This window comes from Ixodes scapularis, unplaced genomic scaffold (assembly GCF_016920785.2).
Source record: "Ixodes scapularis isolate PalLabHiFi unplaced genomic scaffold, ASM1692078v2 ptg001158l_1___fragment_5__unscaffolded, whole genome shotgun sequence".
NCBI lineage: Eukaryota > Metazoa > Arthropoda > Arachnida > Ixodida > Ixodidae > Ixodes > Ixodes scapularis.
This window is the reverse complement of record NW_024610110.1, coordinates 1,001,123-1,019,249: the sequence shown is the minus strand read 5'-3', so window position 1 is coordinate 1,019,249 and position 18,127 is coordinate 1,001,123. Positions and strand designations below refer to the sequence as shown.

Sequence of the window (18,127 nt, the reverse complement as noted above, 5' to 3'; positions counted from 1 at the left end):
CACTATCAATACCATTTTTGAAAAGCTAATAGCAGCTAGAATGGTTGATTTCTTGACTCGAAATAAAATTATAATAGAACAACAGCACGGATTTCAAAAAGATAGATCTACTAGTACTGAGGTCTTAAATGTAAGTCCATTTATTAACACAGCTTTAAATAAGAATAAAATAGTAGTTGGCTTTTTTTACATATAAAAAGGCCTTTGATACCGTTAATCACGAAAAAATAATTACTAAGTTAGAAAGATATGGCTTTAGCGGCTTTTCTTTGGACTTTTTCAAGGGTTATTTGTCGTCGCGCTCGCAACAAGTCAACATCGGAGATCAATACTCTACCAATGAGATGGTGCTCACAGCAGTACCACAAGGATCTGTGCTGAGGACGATTCTGTTATCTCTTGATATAAATGACTTGCCTAAAGCAGTTGGAAAATTAAACGTAACAATGTATGCGGACGATACAGTATTGCTGGCATCTGGTAACTCCTGGGCTGAACTGGAGGGGGAGATTAATCAAAACCTTAAACAGATGGAGAGTTGGATTTTGAATAATAAGTTAACTTTAAACTACCAAAAAACAAATTATATAGTGTTTGCTTCCCCACATAAGGTCACTCCAACAGAGGCGCAAAATATACAAATAGGTAATAAGTCCATTCAAAAGGTAGAACATATTAAATATTTAGGAGTGATTCTTGACTCTTGTTTCAACTGGAAACCGCACATCGAAACATTATGTAAAAAACTGGGCTATTCGGTTTACACGTTACTTAAAGCCAGTCAATACTTTAATTCGAAAACTTTAAGATTGATTTGTTACAGTATTTTCCATAGTCACTTACAATATTGTGTAGTATCGTGGTGTTTTATATACCTAAGGTATCTAAAACCGATAGTAGCGCTGCAAAAGCGGGCATTGAGAATACTAGAATATGCAAGTTACGACGCCCATTCAGCTCCCTTTTTTTCAAAAACAACAAATAACGCCATTTCATGTGTTAAGAGACTATAGAACTGTAATTCTGCTGCATAATATTGTAATAAATAATATACCACTCCCATCACGTATATTTGTACAATCAGGTAGAGTCACGAGGAATGTTCTCATAAATAACTTCAATACTCCGCCCTATAGCAATACTTATGGTCAACGTCTAATACAGTATGTAGGTTCAAAAATTTGAAACTCATTAAGCACAAACATAAAAGAGAGTAAAACATTCGCACTGGCCGTGAAAATGCATTATTTCGAAATGTTGTAGAACATGCATTCTATTTGTGACGCACAAGAACGAGTGCCATGACCGAACCGCTTGCCTTATATTGGTACATTTGTATGGATCCAGAACTAGCCTTGCTGGCTAAGGATCCAGATACGATATGCAGTGATTTTGATGTATGCAAAATATGAATAAAGATTATTATTATTATTATTATTATTACTTCCAGCCCTGTTTCCATTCTTTTCTCCGTTCTTTAAAGTTAATCCCGCCGTTTACTTGGTTGAATTTCTTCAGTCTTCGAATGACGTGCTGAAATGTTTCTTTTTCTCCTACAGTCTCGCTATAACCGCGCGCCCGTTCTAGGAATATTCCGTGCTTCGTGGTTTGAACATTCTTTCTTGACCCCCTTCGTAAAAAATTAAAAAATTATTGGTTGTAACGAGCTTAGTTGAATATCTGCAGCCTTCGAATAACGTGCTGAAATGTTTTTTTTTCGCCTTTTACGCTATTTTTATATCCCCGCGCCCGCACTAGGAATATCCCGTGCTTCGTGGTTTCAACATTCTTTATTGACTCTCTTCGCCGAAATCAAATGTATTGGTTGTTAAGAGTTACTCCCGCCGTTTACCCGCGCTTGGTTGAATTTCTTCAGTCTTTGAATAACAGTGCTGCGCAGGGCAGGCCTCAAAGCCTGGACGGCCGCGCCATCCGCTGAGTAGTAGGAAACAAAAAAAGAAGGAGTACGAATTGCTTCAGCAGAAGTTCAGAATGATACAGTCGGAAGCTGCTGGGTATGTCCTCCCTGGTCCAAATGCCCACAGAGCACCCACAGAGAATTTGTGCGGGGTCCTACATAGCTCTATGGGACACCTGTGGGTCTCTGTAGGTCTCCCAACATCCTTGTGGGGATGGGGCTGTGGGTCTATGGGACATGTGGGAAACTCTGTGGGTTGCTTTCTGTAACCCACACAGCCTGTGGGGATAGGGCTGTGGGTCTACGAGACATGTGGGGATAGGGCTGTGGGTCTACGAGACATGTGGGAGGCTGTGCGGGTTGCTTTTTGTCACCCACATATCCTGCGGGTATAGTACTAGTTTCTATGGGACATTGTGTGGATGGCTTTAGGTAATCCACGCCATGTAATCAGGACCATGGGTTTTAAAGACATGTGGGACACCGTGTGAGAGACTGTAGGTATCCTACACATACTCAGTGAGCACTCTAAGAAGTCTGCGGGAAACCTTCAGGGACCCCATGTGCTAGTCATGTTGCTGAAAATGCGGAAAAGTACATAGCCCTAGGCTGCTTGCATTTTAGTATGTGACAGTAAGCTAAAACAGCTGCTTTCTTACGTTAACGCATGCCCACCAGCATATATGCTTTTGAGAAGAAACTATATACATTACAGAATCTTTCGCTCATGCATCACAGCTCATTCTGTTTTTCTTTAGCCAACATTACTCTGAAGTTGCCAGTCTTGTGTTCTGGATTGTTCTGGCCTTATCAGACATATGTTCTGCATTAATATGAGTGCACACAGGTTGTCATTAGTAACAGCAGGTATAAGTAGGCAGTTCTGAGGAAAACATGCACAATGAGGGCTTGATTGGACTCAGTATGTTTACTTTATATGCAGATCCAATGGCCATAGAATGAGAAAAAAAAACTAGTACAATAACAGCTGTGCATGACAAAACAATCATTTCACAGCAGAATGGCAACTGAATCTAACATAAAGGCAGTTTCTCAAACCACAGAATATGACCTTCAACTGCAAAGCAAATAGAAGGACAAATAGTTTTCTTTGAATGAGATGCATATATCTATATTACGAATATTATCAGATACTATACTTCAAATTTGCACTGTAATGACTCTAAGTGTCAGTCAAGCCGGTGTGTTCACAATATTCATAAAATACTACTAGAATTCACGTTTCAGAGAAGTGTTGCATAAAATTTGAGTGACGGGGAGTATAAGAAAACATTGAAAGCATGCACACAAGTACGCATCAAAGTATGACATTCAAATGGGGAATGGGTGGCCAAGTGTGTTGCCACACTGCAGCTTGGAGAATGAGAAGGGAAAGCATGCACTGCAGAAGCCAGGGATACTGGGCTCAAAATCCTCTCCCAATATTAAAAGCATAAATAGATTATACAGCAGAATTTTTTATCATAATGAGCTGAGTCCACAAACCGTAACTAAGTCAATTTTTGCTAAAATTCGGAGTACATGTGGGTGTGCATCGTTCCCAAAAATATAAGCAAGCTGAAATGAGTCGTAACATGCAAGGAAAACCAGGGTACAGGTGGCCGCATTATATGACTAGTTAAAAGCTAATTTTATAAGCAAACATTCTCACCATATCTCAGTTTCGCTTCACATAGATTTAGCTCTTAGAAAAAAGAAGAAAACTCCTCAAATATGCATGGAACAGGGTGTCTACCAACCTGGAAAACCTGGAATTTTCAGAAGATTTCGAATCATCTGGAAAAGTCAGGGAGTTATCAGGAAAACCGTCTGAAAGGTGGTTAAATCAGGGAAAATGACCAGTGAAATTGGCTTGGCGGAGCGGAATGAAGTGCAACGGTTGCACATTGGCACACCTATGCTAAATAATGTTGCTGAAATGCCATCCTTCGACCCACAAACTGTCAGAAAAAAACCTGAAACAGTCAGGGAATTTAAAATCAGTAATTTGATAAACACCTTGATGGAAGCGCAACGGCATTAGGAGGAATTGGTGACCAAGTCTGTTAACGCACCACAGCTCTGGACATGAGGAGGGAAAGCTTGCACTGCAGAAGCAAGGATTCTGGGCTACGCCCACCTACCTTTGAAAGTATAAATATAAATGGAAGCTCAATGGCATTCAAAGAGAAGGATCTGTGGTCAAGTGTGTTAATCCATCAAAGCTCGGAGGACCTGGAGCAAACGTTAACAGTACACAGTCCCCGATTTCAGGTATGAGATGCAACTGAAACACTAAAACTGGGAATTGGTAGAAAATTTACGACATCTTGAAAAGTCGGAGAATAATCGGGAAAACCACCAAGCAGCTAGTTGAAGTCGGGAAAAACAACCAGTGTAAGTGGCATGGTGGCATGCAACGAAGCACCACGGTGCATCGGCATACCTGCACTCAACATATTGTAAAATACCAAGCAAGCGCCCACTCAAACTTTGGAGATAATTACAAAAAAATGGGGGATGGGCCCTTCTCCGCTCATCAGTTTTACATATAAATGTACCCTGTGTAATTTCTCAGATCCTGCAAATTTGGGAATGGGCGCTTAGTGTGGTGTGGGCGGATGCACGGTATTCTACCGTAGTCAGCGAAAACTTGGAAAAGTCAGAAAATTTGAAAGAAGCAATTAGGAAGACACCCTGAACAAGCAGACAAATTAAAAATAAAACTGGTGACCTATTAAGACTGCAGCCCAGCCTGCATCAGTTAATTTCCAGAAGATTGGGAACCTTACAAACAAACGTAGAGTTCTCGACATCCACTCGCACTGCCTTCCTCAAAAGTGCCGAAACAGCGACCATTTTGAGGGAAGAAAACTCCCAACTGCAATGTGCGGAGCCCCACAAAATGCTGCATCCTCAACTTCGAGTACCTCCACAATTAAACCGACTTCCTGTGCACTGTTAAGCCTGTAAGAAAAAATTTAACGAATAATGCCGAACTTTTAGCCTTGAAGAACTACAACAGTGTCATTGATTTTTTGAGGACGTGAGTATTGAGCTGAATGGTACACGACTCCTCCAGCGATGAATCTTAAGAAGACTGAAAGACATGAAGGAACTGTACCAAGGGCAGTGATAATGCATCGTTTTTCGGCGTTACTGAACTTGGACGGCTGTGCTTGGCCCAAAAGGGTTACGCTAGAGATTGTGTCCCCCGAATGGCACCTTTTCTCATCCTTGAAAAATGCAAGGGATCTCTTCATTACATCCGTTCCTTTAGTTAAGACATAAAAATTTACAGACTGCTTAAGTATAGCTTTGTGTAACACCTGCATTGCAACTCCACGGTTGCCCTTGATAGATTTAACCAAAACGCCATAGTACGACTCAAAGCAGAAGGCGGAATGGGTCCACAAAGGCCCCCAACGAAAAACATCCTTTGCCAGGTGCTGGAGTATGTGAACGTTGAAAACCATGTTGATGTCCCCATATAGCATATTGTATTTGATCACAAATTCCGTTAACAAAATTTGGGCCATGTTGATGTCGTCCCCTGTAAGTGTGTCCTGAATTACGCAAAAAATGGAGTGTACAAGAAGAGCGAGGTGCCCAAGGAAGGATTCTGGCAAAATGCCATAGAGGACCGGCAACGAATAATACAGAAGCCACGACCGGTACTCTTGTGCCTTCCAAAGCTTTCGTTCACTGATCCCCCGAGGAAACCTGCCGAGCTTAGAAGGAGGCTTAATGGCCTTTATTCTGCGATCTACTAGCCTCACAGTGGCCGGATCTCCAAGATAAAACCCGCCTCCGGTGTTGCTGTCGAACCACAAGCTCAAAAGTGTCCGAGACACGCCGAGGAGGACGGCATGCATGTAGTCTGGAACAAAGGATTCAATAACGTTAAAAGATGGCAAGTTAAGCAATGCAGACGGACCCTTAAACCCTCTGCAAATAACACCCTGTGATGCAGCTTCACGCATGTCACGGATTGCACTTTTCGATTTTCTGTCATCAACTACCTCTGCAGAGACCGTATAGCGAATTGACCTGTTAATGAGAGATCCAGGGTGCAGGCACCAACCACAACCAAAATAAGAATTGAATTGCATCATATTTTGCAACAAAGGACGGGCCACCGAATCCACACTGCAGCATACTGCAAAAGCCTTACTTAGCACCTCAGTGCCGTTGCGCTTCCATACAAACCTCTGATCACACAGAAGCTTGCACTGTTGCACGAAGCTTTTCATGTACAGCTCCATCGGAGGGTGATTCTTTCCGAACCACACACTAGAAAGGATGACGTTCCTAAACCTCTCAAAGACCGGGAGTTCATTTATAATAAGTTGAAGTTGCCAGATAGAGCAATTTTTACTTTTAAAAACTGGGCACCCATCAGTGTTGAAGGTAAAAGAAATGTTATTGGGGTTTCCGAGAACTGAGAACTTTTTACATAAGTCCTTGTACATATGTCCATCACATATGTCAGAAAATGTGTTTGGTCGATTAAACCTTGTAGTTAAAAAGCTGTGATCAGAAAAACTCTCTAGAACACTTCTCAGCTGAGACGCTAATGAGGCTGTCAAAAAAAACCAGATCCATCAGATTTCCTTACGTCAAACAACTTTTTACAAATCCGGCACTTCTGTATGTCCTTCTGAACAGTGGAGGTCAATTGAACAGAGCAAGATAAACAATAATAAACAAGATCGAAATTCTTACAGAAGTTTAGAGACTTCTCAAACATATAGAGGGAGCTAGGCACAACCGGCCTTCCAAACAAGGTGTTTACCAGAAACAAGGCGTCCTTCATCCCAGTCATTGAAAGCGCGCTGCGGATTACAAAAAAAATATTCAAAATAAGGGCTTCCGCTTTAGTCACCCCCCCCCCCCCCCCCACTACAAACACGTTCATCGTTGGATGACACACTTCCTTCCATTCCACAGACGGGCTCCTCATCGGAGGCGTCATAGAATGTGTCGTCTTCACTAGAGTCTTCTGAATCGAAGTCGTCTTCCGAAGATTCAGACAAGGAGGAATCCTGTGCAACAAAAATGGCATCAATTTACAAAGCCAAATATAGCACAATTTCACAAAATCAACAAACAGTCCTTGCTTTACAAGACACTGCTATACCAGAAATGTGAAATCAAACAGAGCAATAGACGATTAGCGAAATTCCCAAGCACCGAGGAGCGTGCAGCGAATGTAGCCACACACACTCCAGAAATCTTTGCAGGTGCCTTTTAAGGAGGGAGAAGCAGGTTCAATAGTTCAGTTTGCTGGTTTCTCTAAAAAAAATCTGGAAATGAAGATGCATTTTGAACCACTTTCTTTTGAAAATGCTCCAAATTTTTACTAATTAATACCTCATTACCTGATTAGGTCAGAAACACCACTACAGCAAGTTTAACTGCTTTCTGTTTATACACGCACTGTTTTTCTTGGTTTCAACGTCAACATAAACTATACTCTGTTTCAACTTATGATGTACCGCAGGAAAGGCCACAAGCGCGAGCTCCTTGCTCTAGGGCACACCTCGGCAGCACAAGCTCTCGTGCATTAAAAGCGGCTGACAACGCTATGAGCTCGCGCTTCTAGCCTTCGCTGCGGTACAGCATAAGGTGAAACGGAGTATAGCCAAGAATAAGAAATGTTACAAAAAGTCTTTTTGTTCGGGTTTTAACTTTTCAACTACACTCACCGTTGGGTTGTCCGCAGGGTCATCTGGCTGGGTACTGGTGTACTCAGTTTCCTGAGACTGAAAACAAAAACTTCCAATGTGAGCAGGGTGCACATATAACCTCCATGTACATCATATAAATCTCTACTGAAGACTTTCTTGGATAACAACATAAATTCAGAGCACGAAACTTTCTAGGATGAATTTAAGGCTGACAAAGATATCCGAATTTCAGTATTAATGCATGTCTGCCCATGTGTTAGACACCATGTCTAACATATCGGGGAATATATTGTGTGCCAATAACTGAGCAAGTGAAAATATTAAAGGGGCACTAAGAGGTTATTGAGAGTGCCTATTCATAGTGACAACTCATTCTATTTGATCTAAGCATCCTAAACATCTAAAGATCACAACCATGCCGAGCCTATTTTCCTATTAAGAATGCGATCACAGTTTGCAAAATGCCCTTTTTCTGTTAATTTTTGCTGAAGACAAGTGGGTGGTGCCAGTGCATTGGAACAAAGCTGAATGACAAAGGTGCTAGTCAGCCAATCATGAGTGATGGTTCCCTCGCAGATTGACCCAAACAGGAAGTCAACACGCAGGCATATTACAGCGTTAATGTTCCACAGATGAAAGAAATTCCAGACGGGACCCATGGGCACGAGAAAGAAAATGTCTTCCCCAAGTGTTGCATGCGAATTTTCCGGGAAGCAGACGAGCAGACACATTGCTCCCGCACAAAAAGGCAAGGGAAAACTTAGTTTGCAGCAGTGTCTAAATAGCGAACACATCTTAACTTGCACCCCCTACTACATTATACAACAACAAAAACATGCATCTTCAAAAAAAGTCTTTAGTGCCCTTTTAATCACTTCATGAGTTAATTATAAAAAGTTGCTTTCAGCCTTCAAAAAAATTACGTGATATGAGAAGGCTATTGTGGACTGCTTGTGCCCCTACTACTGCAGGCAGCCAGCATAGGCAGGGCTATGCACTAATGCACAGCACTCTATGTTTACTGACAGAGCAAGAGAGCCATGTCTGCCTGGGAGGGGGTGTAAACAAGGATGACCACTTTTCTGTTTTAAGCATTGCGATGCATGGTGGGAATTCCTTACTTGGAGCGTTTGAGGCGCTTCGAGTTTTATTCCTTAGTGGTGTTTGTGCTGATATATCCCACATGTGTGCATCTGACTATAACTGAGCTTGCTACCAAAGCCTGAATGACATTAATATAGCAACAAGCTGTGTTTATGGCATAGCCTTCGAGAATCCTTACATCGTGGACAACGAAACCCAACACTGATGCTGATCGCTTAAGTCGTCATTTACTTCGGAGATTTCGCCACACCAGTTCATGGCCTACTCAGTTCAGGCACACAAGTATCTTGAGGCCTACTATCGGGTGTTAGGCAGAAAAAACGTGTATCCCTCTACGAAAGTTTATCTCACTATTTATGCAGTTTGTTGCGGCATGCCAAAACACTATGTCGCACGTGCAAAGCGTGCACTGCTTTTCCCATAACTCCTGGATCTTGTGCGATTGCAACTCAATGGCGTCAAGCCCCCGTGTTAGTGTATAGTGTTTTTGGAAACACAGGCTGAATCGCCCCAGCGAAAACTATGCGTTTCACAGAAAAAAGGTTGATGCCGTGATAATGTGTGCCCAAGGGCCTATTTAGGAAAAACATTTAACATCAAGGAAAATTTGTTTCTTCATTCCTTTTTTTAAATTAACTTTTTATCTCTTCACTTTAAGACTATTCGCACACCGAAATGAGTCGTCGCTATCTAGTGGTCGATACACAATGCATTGAGGCAAGGAGCCCGCAGCGATCGGAATGAGCAGCGAAAGCTGGCGCGGCCTAGGGAATGATACTTGAAACAGAGGAGCAGGTATAAAAAAGTATCTGTTAGGAGTCGCGAATAGTTTTCGTTTGAAACTTCCTGGGCATCATCGAAAACCTTTTATCAACTCTTTTTCAGACGAATATAAAGCACGCACAGCATTTGACCACGTTTTGAAAAATTTTTTGATTTGGATGCATTTCCTGGCTTCATTTTCTTATTCAAACCCATCTTGGCGGCAGTTGTCCTGGCCTTCCGCACTCAAAGCGCGGAACTAGGTCAGACGCCTGTCTCACCCTTGCCTGGCTCCACTCTCTTGTAGGAAAAAAGGAAGCGCAGTGTGCGCGGCACCCAGAAGTCAAGGCTCAATCTCGCAATGTCATGTTCATTCTAACAGCAAGGCGCTCCTTTTCGCCGGGCCGCACGCGCACTCGACTACGATTTTTTTTTTTTTCATAGGAGACATGAGCGAAGCGTCTGGACCGTGGTCTGGACCTAGATCCGCGCTTTGGCCGCGAAGAGGGCAGGACGGCTGCCGTCAAGATGCACTTAAGCTAAGGAAACGAAACCAAAGAATGCGTCAAACTTGAAGAGTTTTTTTAAACACGGTCAAATGCTGAGCATGCTTTATACCCATCTGAAAAAGGTTGATATAGGGGCGTTTGATGATGCTCAGCAAGTTTGAAATTTAAACTATAACCTCAAAGTGAACAAATAAAAAGTTAATTTATGAAAAAGAAGAAAAGCTTAATTTTCTTAAATGGTAATATTTCTCTAAAACAGGCCTTTTTGCGCACATAATCATGGCATCAAGCTTTTTTCTGTGTGATGCGTAGATTTAGTAGGAGTGATTTGGCGTGCATTTCCACAAACACCCTGTATAACCACCACCATGAATTCTGCGGGGACGCATGGAATCACTAGAGCATAGTTACGCAGGTGGCCGCACTTGCCCTCACTGCAAATGCGCCAAGAGTTGATGACCAAGATGCCGAGCATAAACAAAATGTGGATGCAAGGAGAACCAATTCTTGTTACGTGATGCCAAAGCCACTTTTGCTGCCTTTATTTGCAGGGTCAGTGGGGTCCGACTCATCTGGGGCTCTCAGTATTACCAAGATACCACTTTTATCAACAGTGCCCAAAGGTGCACTTTTAAGTGAGCCAATTCTGAAAAATACGTACTCGCAGTGGGGCTTGGCTAAAGGTCCCAGGTTCCTGGGAAGCAGATGAGGGTTCCTGGAATAAAAAAAAGTGATTGCTTCACTAAGGGCCGGTTGCACCAACGTCGCTTAGCGCAAAGCGGAGCTTAGCCGGGAATTTAAGCTTAGTTTCGGTTTCGTTCGGTTGCACCAAACTCGCTTATCGCTAAACCTAGCACTAAACTACGCTTAACTTAAGCGCTCAACATTGGGCGCTTTGCTTCTGGTTGTTTCTTAATCCTGGATTAAAAACATGGCGGCTGGTTTGTCACGGTCGACGCGGTGGACGAAATTGGTTGTGCAAAGTGTTTTAGGCTACATCATCGTGAAAGTCTCGACAAAATGACTTTCGATTGTGACAAGGATGCAAAATATTGTCGCGTGAAGTGTTTATCGACCCCTGTTTTCAAGTTGGCTCTCCACTTTCAGGGCGTGTTAGCCCTAACCGAGAAACGTACGGAGCTGTGGGGCTCACGTCTGTATTCCCGTTGGTTCTTCTGTCAACGAGCTTATTCGTATGTACTTACTAATTTTCGCATAGCTGTAACGTATTGTTATTTACCACCTTGTTTATCTACACTTGTAGCGCGTATCCTTCAATCTGATCAGCGCGTTGAATAGTGGCAGTACATGATCTCGGCGATCAGCTGATTGTCGACACCTCTGCCGTTTGCATTAGATTGCGGCGCTTTTAAGTAATAAAACAACGAAAATTCAATTTCTTTCGTTTTCTGAGTTTTGAGACAATCTTCAGTGAATTTTCCTTATCTCGCGAGTAGAATCTTGGCTTCAGAAAACTGTATCGTTCCATAACTAACTTTTTTGGTTATCGCATTTTTTTTTTTATACTTTGCTTTATATCTTTCATTCGTTTCCCGAGAACGAGATACTGTTGTTTCCGAGTTGTGCTCTGTGATGGTGTTTTCCCTTTACTTTTGTCGTTTGTTGTCATTGTGACGATGGTTGAGACTATATACCGGAACACGTTTTCAATAAAATTCAGTTGAAAGTTGCGCCTTGTTGTGTCCTCCGTAACTTTTTTGGTGATCGCGATTTTTTAGGAATATTTTGCTTTATATCTTTCATTCGTGGGGACGACAAATCGTAACGACTACTATGTTAGATTCGTTGATTGCTGTATCGGGGCAGGCTGGGGCAGGTGATGCGAAGAGACGACCGTTCTTATCGTCACGATGTAATGTATTAGTGGGAGTTTTTTTTTTTTTTTTTTTTTCTGAACTCGACAGTGTGAAACTGAAGTCCGTTTGAGGCTGCAACGGATGTTCAACGACGGTACAGTGCAGTTCTGTCACCTTGCTGATAGCAACGAGTACCGTCGATGCAAGGTCTCGTGACTTGACCTCTCGACGACTTGTATTCGACGATTTCCGGGCATTTTCGCAGCTGCCGTGGCGAGTTCGTCACTGTTTTGAACTTCATCGGTCTCAGGCTTGACTTGATTTTAGTAGTCATCTTACCTGCCTACTTATATCGATGATGTTTTGTCTTCAGCGATGTAGCGAGTAGAGTCCCCGATGGCTCCTTCACCTCAAAATGTGAGCACGAAAACTACATACCACTGCCAAATATCCTGTTATCAACTGATATTAAACACACAATCACAGATGTAAAGAGCATTCGTGTTTATTTGAAGCATTGACTTCTGTTATTGAAAGTTAAACGAAAAAATGATTGAATTTGGAGACCTTTAATTTGTTACTCGCCGAAGAAATACAGCGAAAAGCAGACGCCAACGACGACTACTACGACAATTTTTTTTTTTTTTTTTACATCACGTGATTCTTCTCCACTAATCGTATTCGTCGCTTTGAGCGTTCCCTAGTTTCCTGTTTGTCCCTAGATTCCCTACGCAAATCCAGCGTTTAGCTAGGGGTGCGTCTGTAAAGCCGGCTTAACGTTGGTGCAACCGGAATTTAAACCCGTGCTTACCTGAGCTCGGTTTAGGGCGCTAAGCCGGCTTAGGAAAGTGCCGCTTTGGGTTAAGGTAAGCGGCGTTGGTGCAACCGGCCCTAAGGGAATCTATTCCATGAAATAGCAAGCACCTTGGTACACACTATATTTGAGGTATCTTGAAAAACTCAAGTGTAATTGAATCCTTCCCACAGTATGGGTTGCCGGGCTTTGCCTGTGCATGCTCTTTGTTCCGGAGGTCTCCAGTTGACGGCGCACTGCCGACTAGAAAAGCATGGCTTGAATATACAGAGCACTCCACTGCGGTCGTCAAATGTGATTGCGGTTGGGATCATGCTCAGTGCCTCAAGCCATACTTCCTTGCTGTGTCTTTTACCTGGAATCTTCTACTTTCGATTGTTGCAATAAGTGCGCCAGGCACGTAGCCGGGGGGAAAGGCGGGGGAGCCAGGCTCCCCCCATCTATAGTGCTGGCAGCCGAGGCAACTGCTTCCTGCTCTCAGCGTGAAATGCCACTCCACTTTTAGAAAACGGTGCTCGGTTGCAGGCGCTTCAGACGCTGGGTCAGGGCGTGCATCTGTTTAGCCAACGATTTGCTGCCATAGTGAGGGTGACCGTAGCAGACGGACTTTACTATGCAGAAGGATCATATGGCAGTGTTGTGAGGTCAAGTAGCAAACACTTTCACAGTGCATTTATTTCAATAGATGCAATGTGAACAGAAAGTGGCAAAAAAATGTTCGAGGACATCTAAGCACTTATGGGTTGCAAATACGAAAGCATGAATGTCGTTTTCCGCTCCCTTAGTTCGTCTGCGGCGTAGTAGCGTGGGCGGTCACGTTTCAGTACTGCCAAAGTAGCGGCCGACGGTCGAGCGCGTGCTCTTGTGAGCCACACTGAAATTGACTGTACAACCTCCTCCGAGTTCGCCCGACGGGCTCTGTGGCCAGGCAGCCAGGCCCGCACCGCTGCACCTCGCCAGGCCGCTGCAACCACTGCGCCGCCATACAGAGGGCTTCTCTGGCGGCGGTTTTTGGAACCACGCCGCACGAGAGCCAATGGGTGCCTCGTCCCTTGATGATGTGCGCCAGCCAATAAGAGCGTAATCCATCAGAGGTCGGCTTCACTTTGCTCCTTTTATAGAGGTGAATTTATCTGCCATTTTGCGTGGCTTTTTGCACGGCTTCAAAGCTGGAATGCTTCAGATTGTGGCTTTACTTCGCTCCATTGGGACAGGGGAATTTAGGAGCCATTTGGCACAGCTGATAACGTCGGCTCGCTCTATCGGACAGTTAATGCTTTTGCATTAATAAAGATTCAAGGCCGAGGGCTGGTTTTCTCGAGTGCCTAATATCTTGACAAGTCTTACATAAAAAAAAACATTTTTTTTTTATCAGACCGGCTTGGTTGTTTTTTTTTTTCTTGTTTTTTTTTTTTTTTGGTGAGAAGATGGGGCGAAAGTATGAATGTACCAAAGGTTTACTTTTGAATTAACCAACCGAAAAAATACATACCAGCAGTGGTGCTTGGTTAGGGGTCCCAGGTACCTGGGAGAGAGATGAGCTGTCCTGGAATAAAATCGTAACAGCACTTCATTAACCAGAGCGCCGGCTAGGCCAATTTTTGGCCAATTTCGTCAGAATCTTTTTTGGGCACGAGCATTTGAACCTCTTGGATAATGTCTACTTTCTTTTGGACATTTGTACGACTATCAGAGATAGAAGTACTTTGCAATAAAGAGTAACTGCCACATTCATTTGGACAAAGTCTGAAAATTCTTTCATGTCCTCATTAAACCATGCAAACTAAACTTGAACTGTAGGTGTCCAGGGATCCGTGTCATGGCGACGTGTCATGGCGACCGGAAGTCGCTTAATAAAAACTTGCACAGCTATACACGCTTGCAGGCGTGACCTTTGGGCACCGCTAGAACCAATGAATAAGCTTCATTTCAGAGTAGCGAAACTAAGGTATGGTGACTCGGCAGTTACTAGTGAAGCAGAGTAGCGGCAGCCATTTTGTTGCCTAAGCTTTAGAGGCGTTAGAGTAGCTGCACTAAGTATGGTGGCTAGAGAGATGCTAGTGAAGCAGAGTAGTGGCGAGAATTTGGTTGCCTGGCGGCAAACAGAAAAGAGCATTGACGCATAAAAGCGTACTTCCTTTAGTAAAAGTAGGCACCGCCATCTCCCTTGCTGGGGTGGTATGCCCCGAAGCGCACTCCAGCTAGTAAGACGGTGGCACCAAGAGGCCATGCTTGTAAGTGTGTACACCAAAGCAGGTTTAGTAATGTTGGCTGGTGCATAGATTCGAAGAAAACCAGGCATGCTACTTTCATAAGTGAGAAAATAATATTGAAAATATGGCCGGGACACTCAAAATCAGGCAATTTAGTATAAAAAATGTTCTTGGCTAAGGGACCGCACTAGAATGCTTGACAGGAGCACCCTTGTAGGGGCCTTTAAAGGGACTGTCCAACTATTTTCTCACTTTCGCTATATACTGTATAGAAAGAATCCTTGAGACTCATAATGAGAGAAATGTGTGTTAGTGTTTGTATCTGCATACTAGCAGCAGTTGAAAAAAAAAATTAAGAAAAACTATTAGTTTTCACCCCCTCAACTCGCATGCACGATCAAGCGGCCACCCGATCTGGTGCCACGCGTTTATGCCCCCAACGTTTGTCACAGCCTTGCGCTAGGTTTGGTAATGTAAAGGAGACGTGCTCTGCCAGGACATTGTTAGAGTTTGGTTATTTCCCTAATCGCAATGATTGAACATAAGCTCCAACCCAAATCTCTACACAGACTATCGTTTTTCCCGAGCCTGAGCAGTACGATGACGCACCGCTCACGCCCAATCCACAAGATGCATTCGGCTGGGGGTCCTTGGGGCTGACGCCATGGCTCCACCACACCCCATTTACAGGGCAGTGGAAGCTACATGCACATGATCGTAGCTTTGAACCGGGCTTTTGTGGAGCGAGTGCTTGCTTTAGGAGGAAACATTTCTAAGCAAGGAGTGTGGGCTAGCTCGCGCTTATGGCCTTTGCTGTGCTGTCGCCTGAAGGGTGAACAAGATACCCTGTGACTACGCAACCCTATGGCCTTGGACCGCGTCACCAAGTTTCGCGAAGGCAAGAAAATAAATATTTTACTCTTGAGCTTATACAGCAACAACGGAACTTCTGGCTCAGTGCAATACATTTGACTCTACTTGCAGAATTTATGAAAAAGCGAACTGAAAATGTTGCATAGCCCCTTTAACGCTCGGCACCCCCTACTTCGCCTCACCCTAGCATGGGCTAACCGGAGAAGCCGTGCTAGCGCGAGACACCCTGACCCCGACTGACGCTCGCGCTGCACGAGTGCCGTGCAGCCGCCCAGGCGTCATTCAAAACGATTATCTCCCTCTTCAAGCACATGCGGTCAACAATAGGTCATGCTAAGATGAGCCGAACAATAAACATTTCCATACCAGCGTCTCAGGGAGCATTCATTGCCGTGTCTGTGCATTTCGCACGAGCATTCTCTGGCACGCCCCAGTTGTAAGCACGCGCTCGGTGGTCTGTTCGAGCCCATGTGGACTGTGACATTTGTAAACAGTGGCATCGTCTGTAGACGATTCCAATGTTTACAAATGTCACACAGACGTGCTTACCAACAGTCCAGCCCGTGCGTGTTCGTCGCTTGGAAAAGCGAGCAGAGCACGCGCCATACGCACGAACGCTACAAATCCGACCTAAGTTCTTTACCGGAAAGATCGATAGACGCTGATGTAAAGTACACAAGCAACAAGGCGCATGCAGGGATTGTAGGTACACGAGCAGTACGTGCTGTCGTCTGCAGAAGTCATCCTTTATCTATAACAAGTGCACCGTTTCGCGAGTGTTTGTCGTCTTATTTTTGCTATTTACTTCGATTATTTTTAATGTGCAAGGCGAGCGCGTGCAGCTCGTGTAACTATACTCGCTGCTAGTCCTTGGTAATTGGGAAATTTACCAAATCGTCTATTCATATCTTCCGCAAACGATTCTGACTTACGGGCTCATCGGTTTCCTCCGCAGTTCCATCGTTGTTTTTCTTCATTTGCTTGCGTCAGGCAGTTGCTTTCGGTAGCACAAATTCATGTCCAGGCTCCAAGTACTGCTTCCGCTTCGTGCCAGACATGTTGACCCGATCAAAGCCTTTAGCTACTCAAATGAAACGAAGATACACCAGCAATCACCCACAGAACCGGTGACAACAACTGGCACCATGTGCGTCTGCCGAATCGGATTGGATTGGATAACATATGTGACAAATTTTTCTTGGCAGTAAAATTGGTAAAATGCAGGCATTCCAAGCCAGCAAAAACAGCAAATATTATTTAAACAACGTAGATCGATAATTTAATCACAAAATTAAGTATCACAAAACATTTAGTCGACAAAATGAACATTCAGTACACAGGAGGGCATTTACTTGATCGTACGATGTTTTAGCGAACGAAAACGAAACCAGACCAAGTCGTCTGCTTCTTGTGCAGGAGTTGCGTGGACATCAGATCGACGCTGAGCTCCGATTGGCTTTGATTGAAAGATAGTGGGCAGACCTCAATTCTAGGTACCTCGAGGTCTACCCACTATTCTCTTTCAATCAGCCAACAAGAGCTCAGCGTTCTGACATCATCGCAACCACTGCACAAGTAGAAGACAAGCTTGCACTCCGCATTGGCGAATGGCTCTGTGCTAGTACTACTTTTTTTTTATAGTAGCCTAGCTTGCCGAACCCTTGGCGGTGAACCCTAGGCGGGGCACGCTCGAACTTCATATTACATTTATTTACCACGACGGATAGCGAGAGATGGTCTGTCTAGAAGCGTAGCTTGATTCTCTCAAAGGATTTCTATTCGCTAAATAGTCGTTCGTTAAAACGCCATTCGCTCATATAGTTATGTTATGCACCTCAGTACGCACGAGCTACGTGATCACAAGGGAATGCTAGAGTTGGAAATAGTACGTAACACATGTTACAATCGAATGCGCCGATAAGTTTCTTAAATAATCAATAAAACTATCTGTTCAGGTTTCATCTGTTTACTTTCAAATAATTTCTAACGATTATTTCTTAAGTATTCCTGCATGAGCCTCAGCTCCTAGGTTCTGGAGAATGGTGATGGAGATTTCACGCCATCCATCTCTACATCAAAACTTCAGCACAATTAAGTATGATCAATCGGCTTATTTCTTATTCAAATGAGCTTATTAACAGAAAACGTAGAACTGTATGGTGTGCGTTGAGTAGATGGCCTGTATTGCTTACTTTATCGGGCGCCATGATCCGTGTGTGCTCTCCGGCATACGTACCAGGTGGCTCTGCTAGTACTTACATCTTCGCGCTGCGGTCCTACGGTCCCCCAGGAGGAAAGACACCGACAGCGTGATAAGCGAACATATCACTGTGACTTGTGGAGATGTCTACCGAATTCCGAGGATAGTATATATGTGTACAAAAGTGTTTGTCCAGAGCGATCCGATATTACAACCCTAGCTGAGCA

General features: G+C 43.8%; 2 protein-coding genes across 2 annotated transcripts; both read right to left on the bottom strand.

Annotated features, from left to right (window-relative positions):
* Nucleotides 1–4,507: 4,507 nt before the first annotated feature.
* LOC115326997 lies at nucleotides 4,508–6,027 on the bottom strand. Its single transcript, XM_042288141.1, has one exon. It carries the CDS (start codon nucleotides 5,899–5,901, stop codon nucleotides 4,921–4,923), a length of 981 nt encoding a protein of 326 aa, XP_042144075.1. The 5' UTR covers nucleotides 5,902–6,027; the 3' UTR covers nucleotides 4,508–4,920.
* A 651-nt stretch (nucleotides 6,028–6,678) lies between these two features.
* Nucleotides 6,679–16,916, bottom strand: LOC121834452. The gene is made up of 6 exons (XM_042288138.1): nucleotides 16,633–16,916; nucleotides 14,107–14,160; nucleotides 10,645–10,698; nucleotides 7,627–7,683; nucleotides 6,852–6,963; nucleotides 6,679–6,753 (listed from the first exon to the last, which is right to left on the bottom strand). The coding sequence occupies exons 1-6, from the start codon at nucleotides 16,659–16,661 to the stop codon at nucleotides 6,679–6,681; spliced, it is 381 nt and encodes a 126-aa protein (XP_042144072.1). The 5' UTR covers nucleotides 16,662–16,916.
* Nucleotides 16,917–18,127: the final 1,211 nt, after the last annotated feature.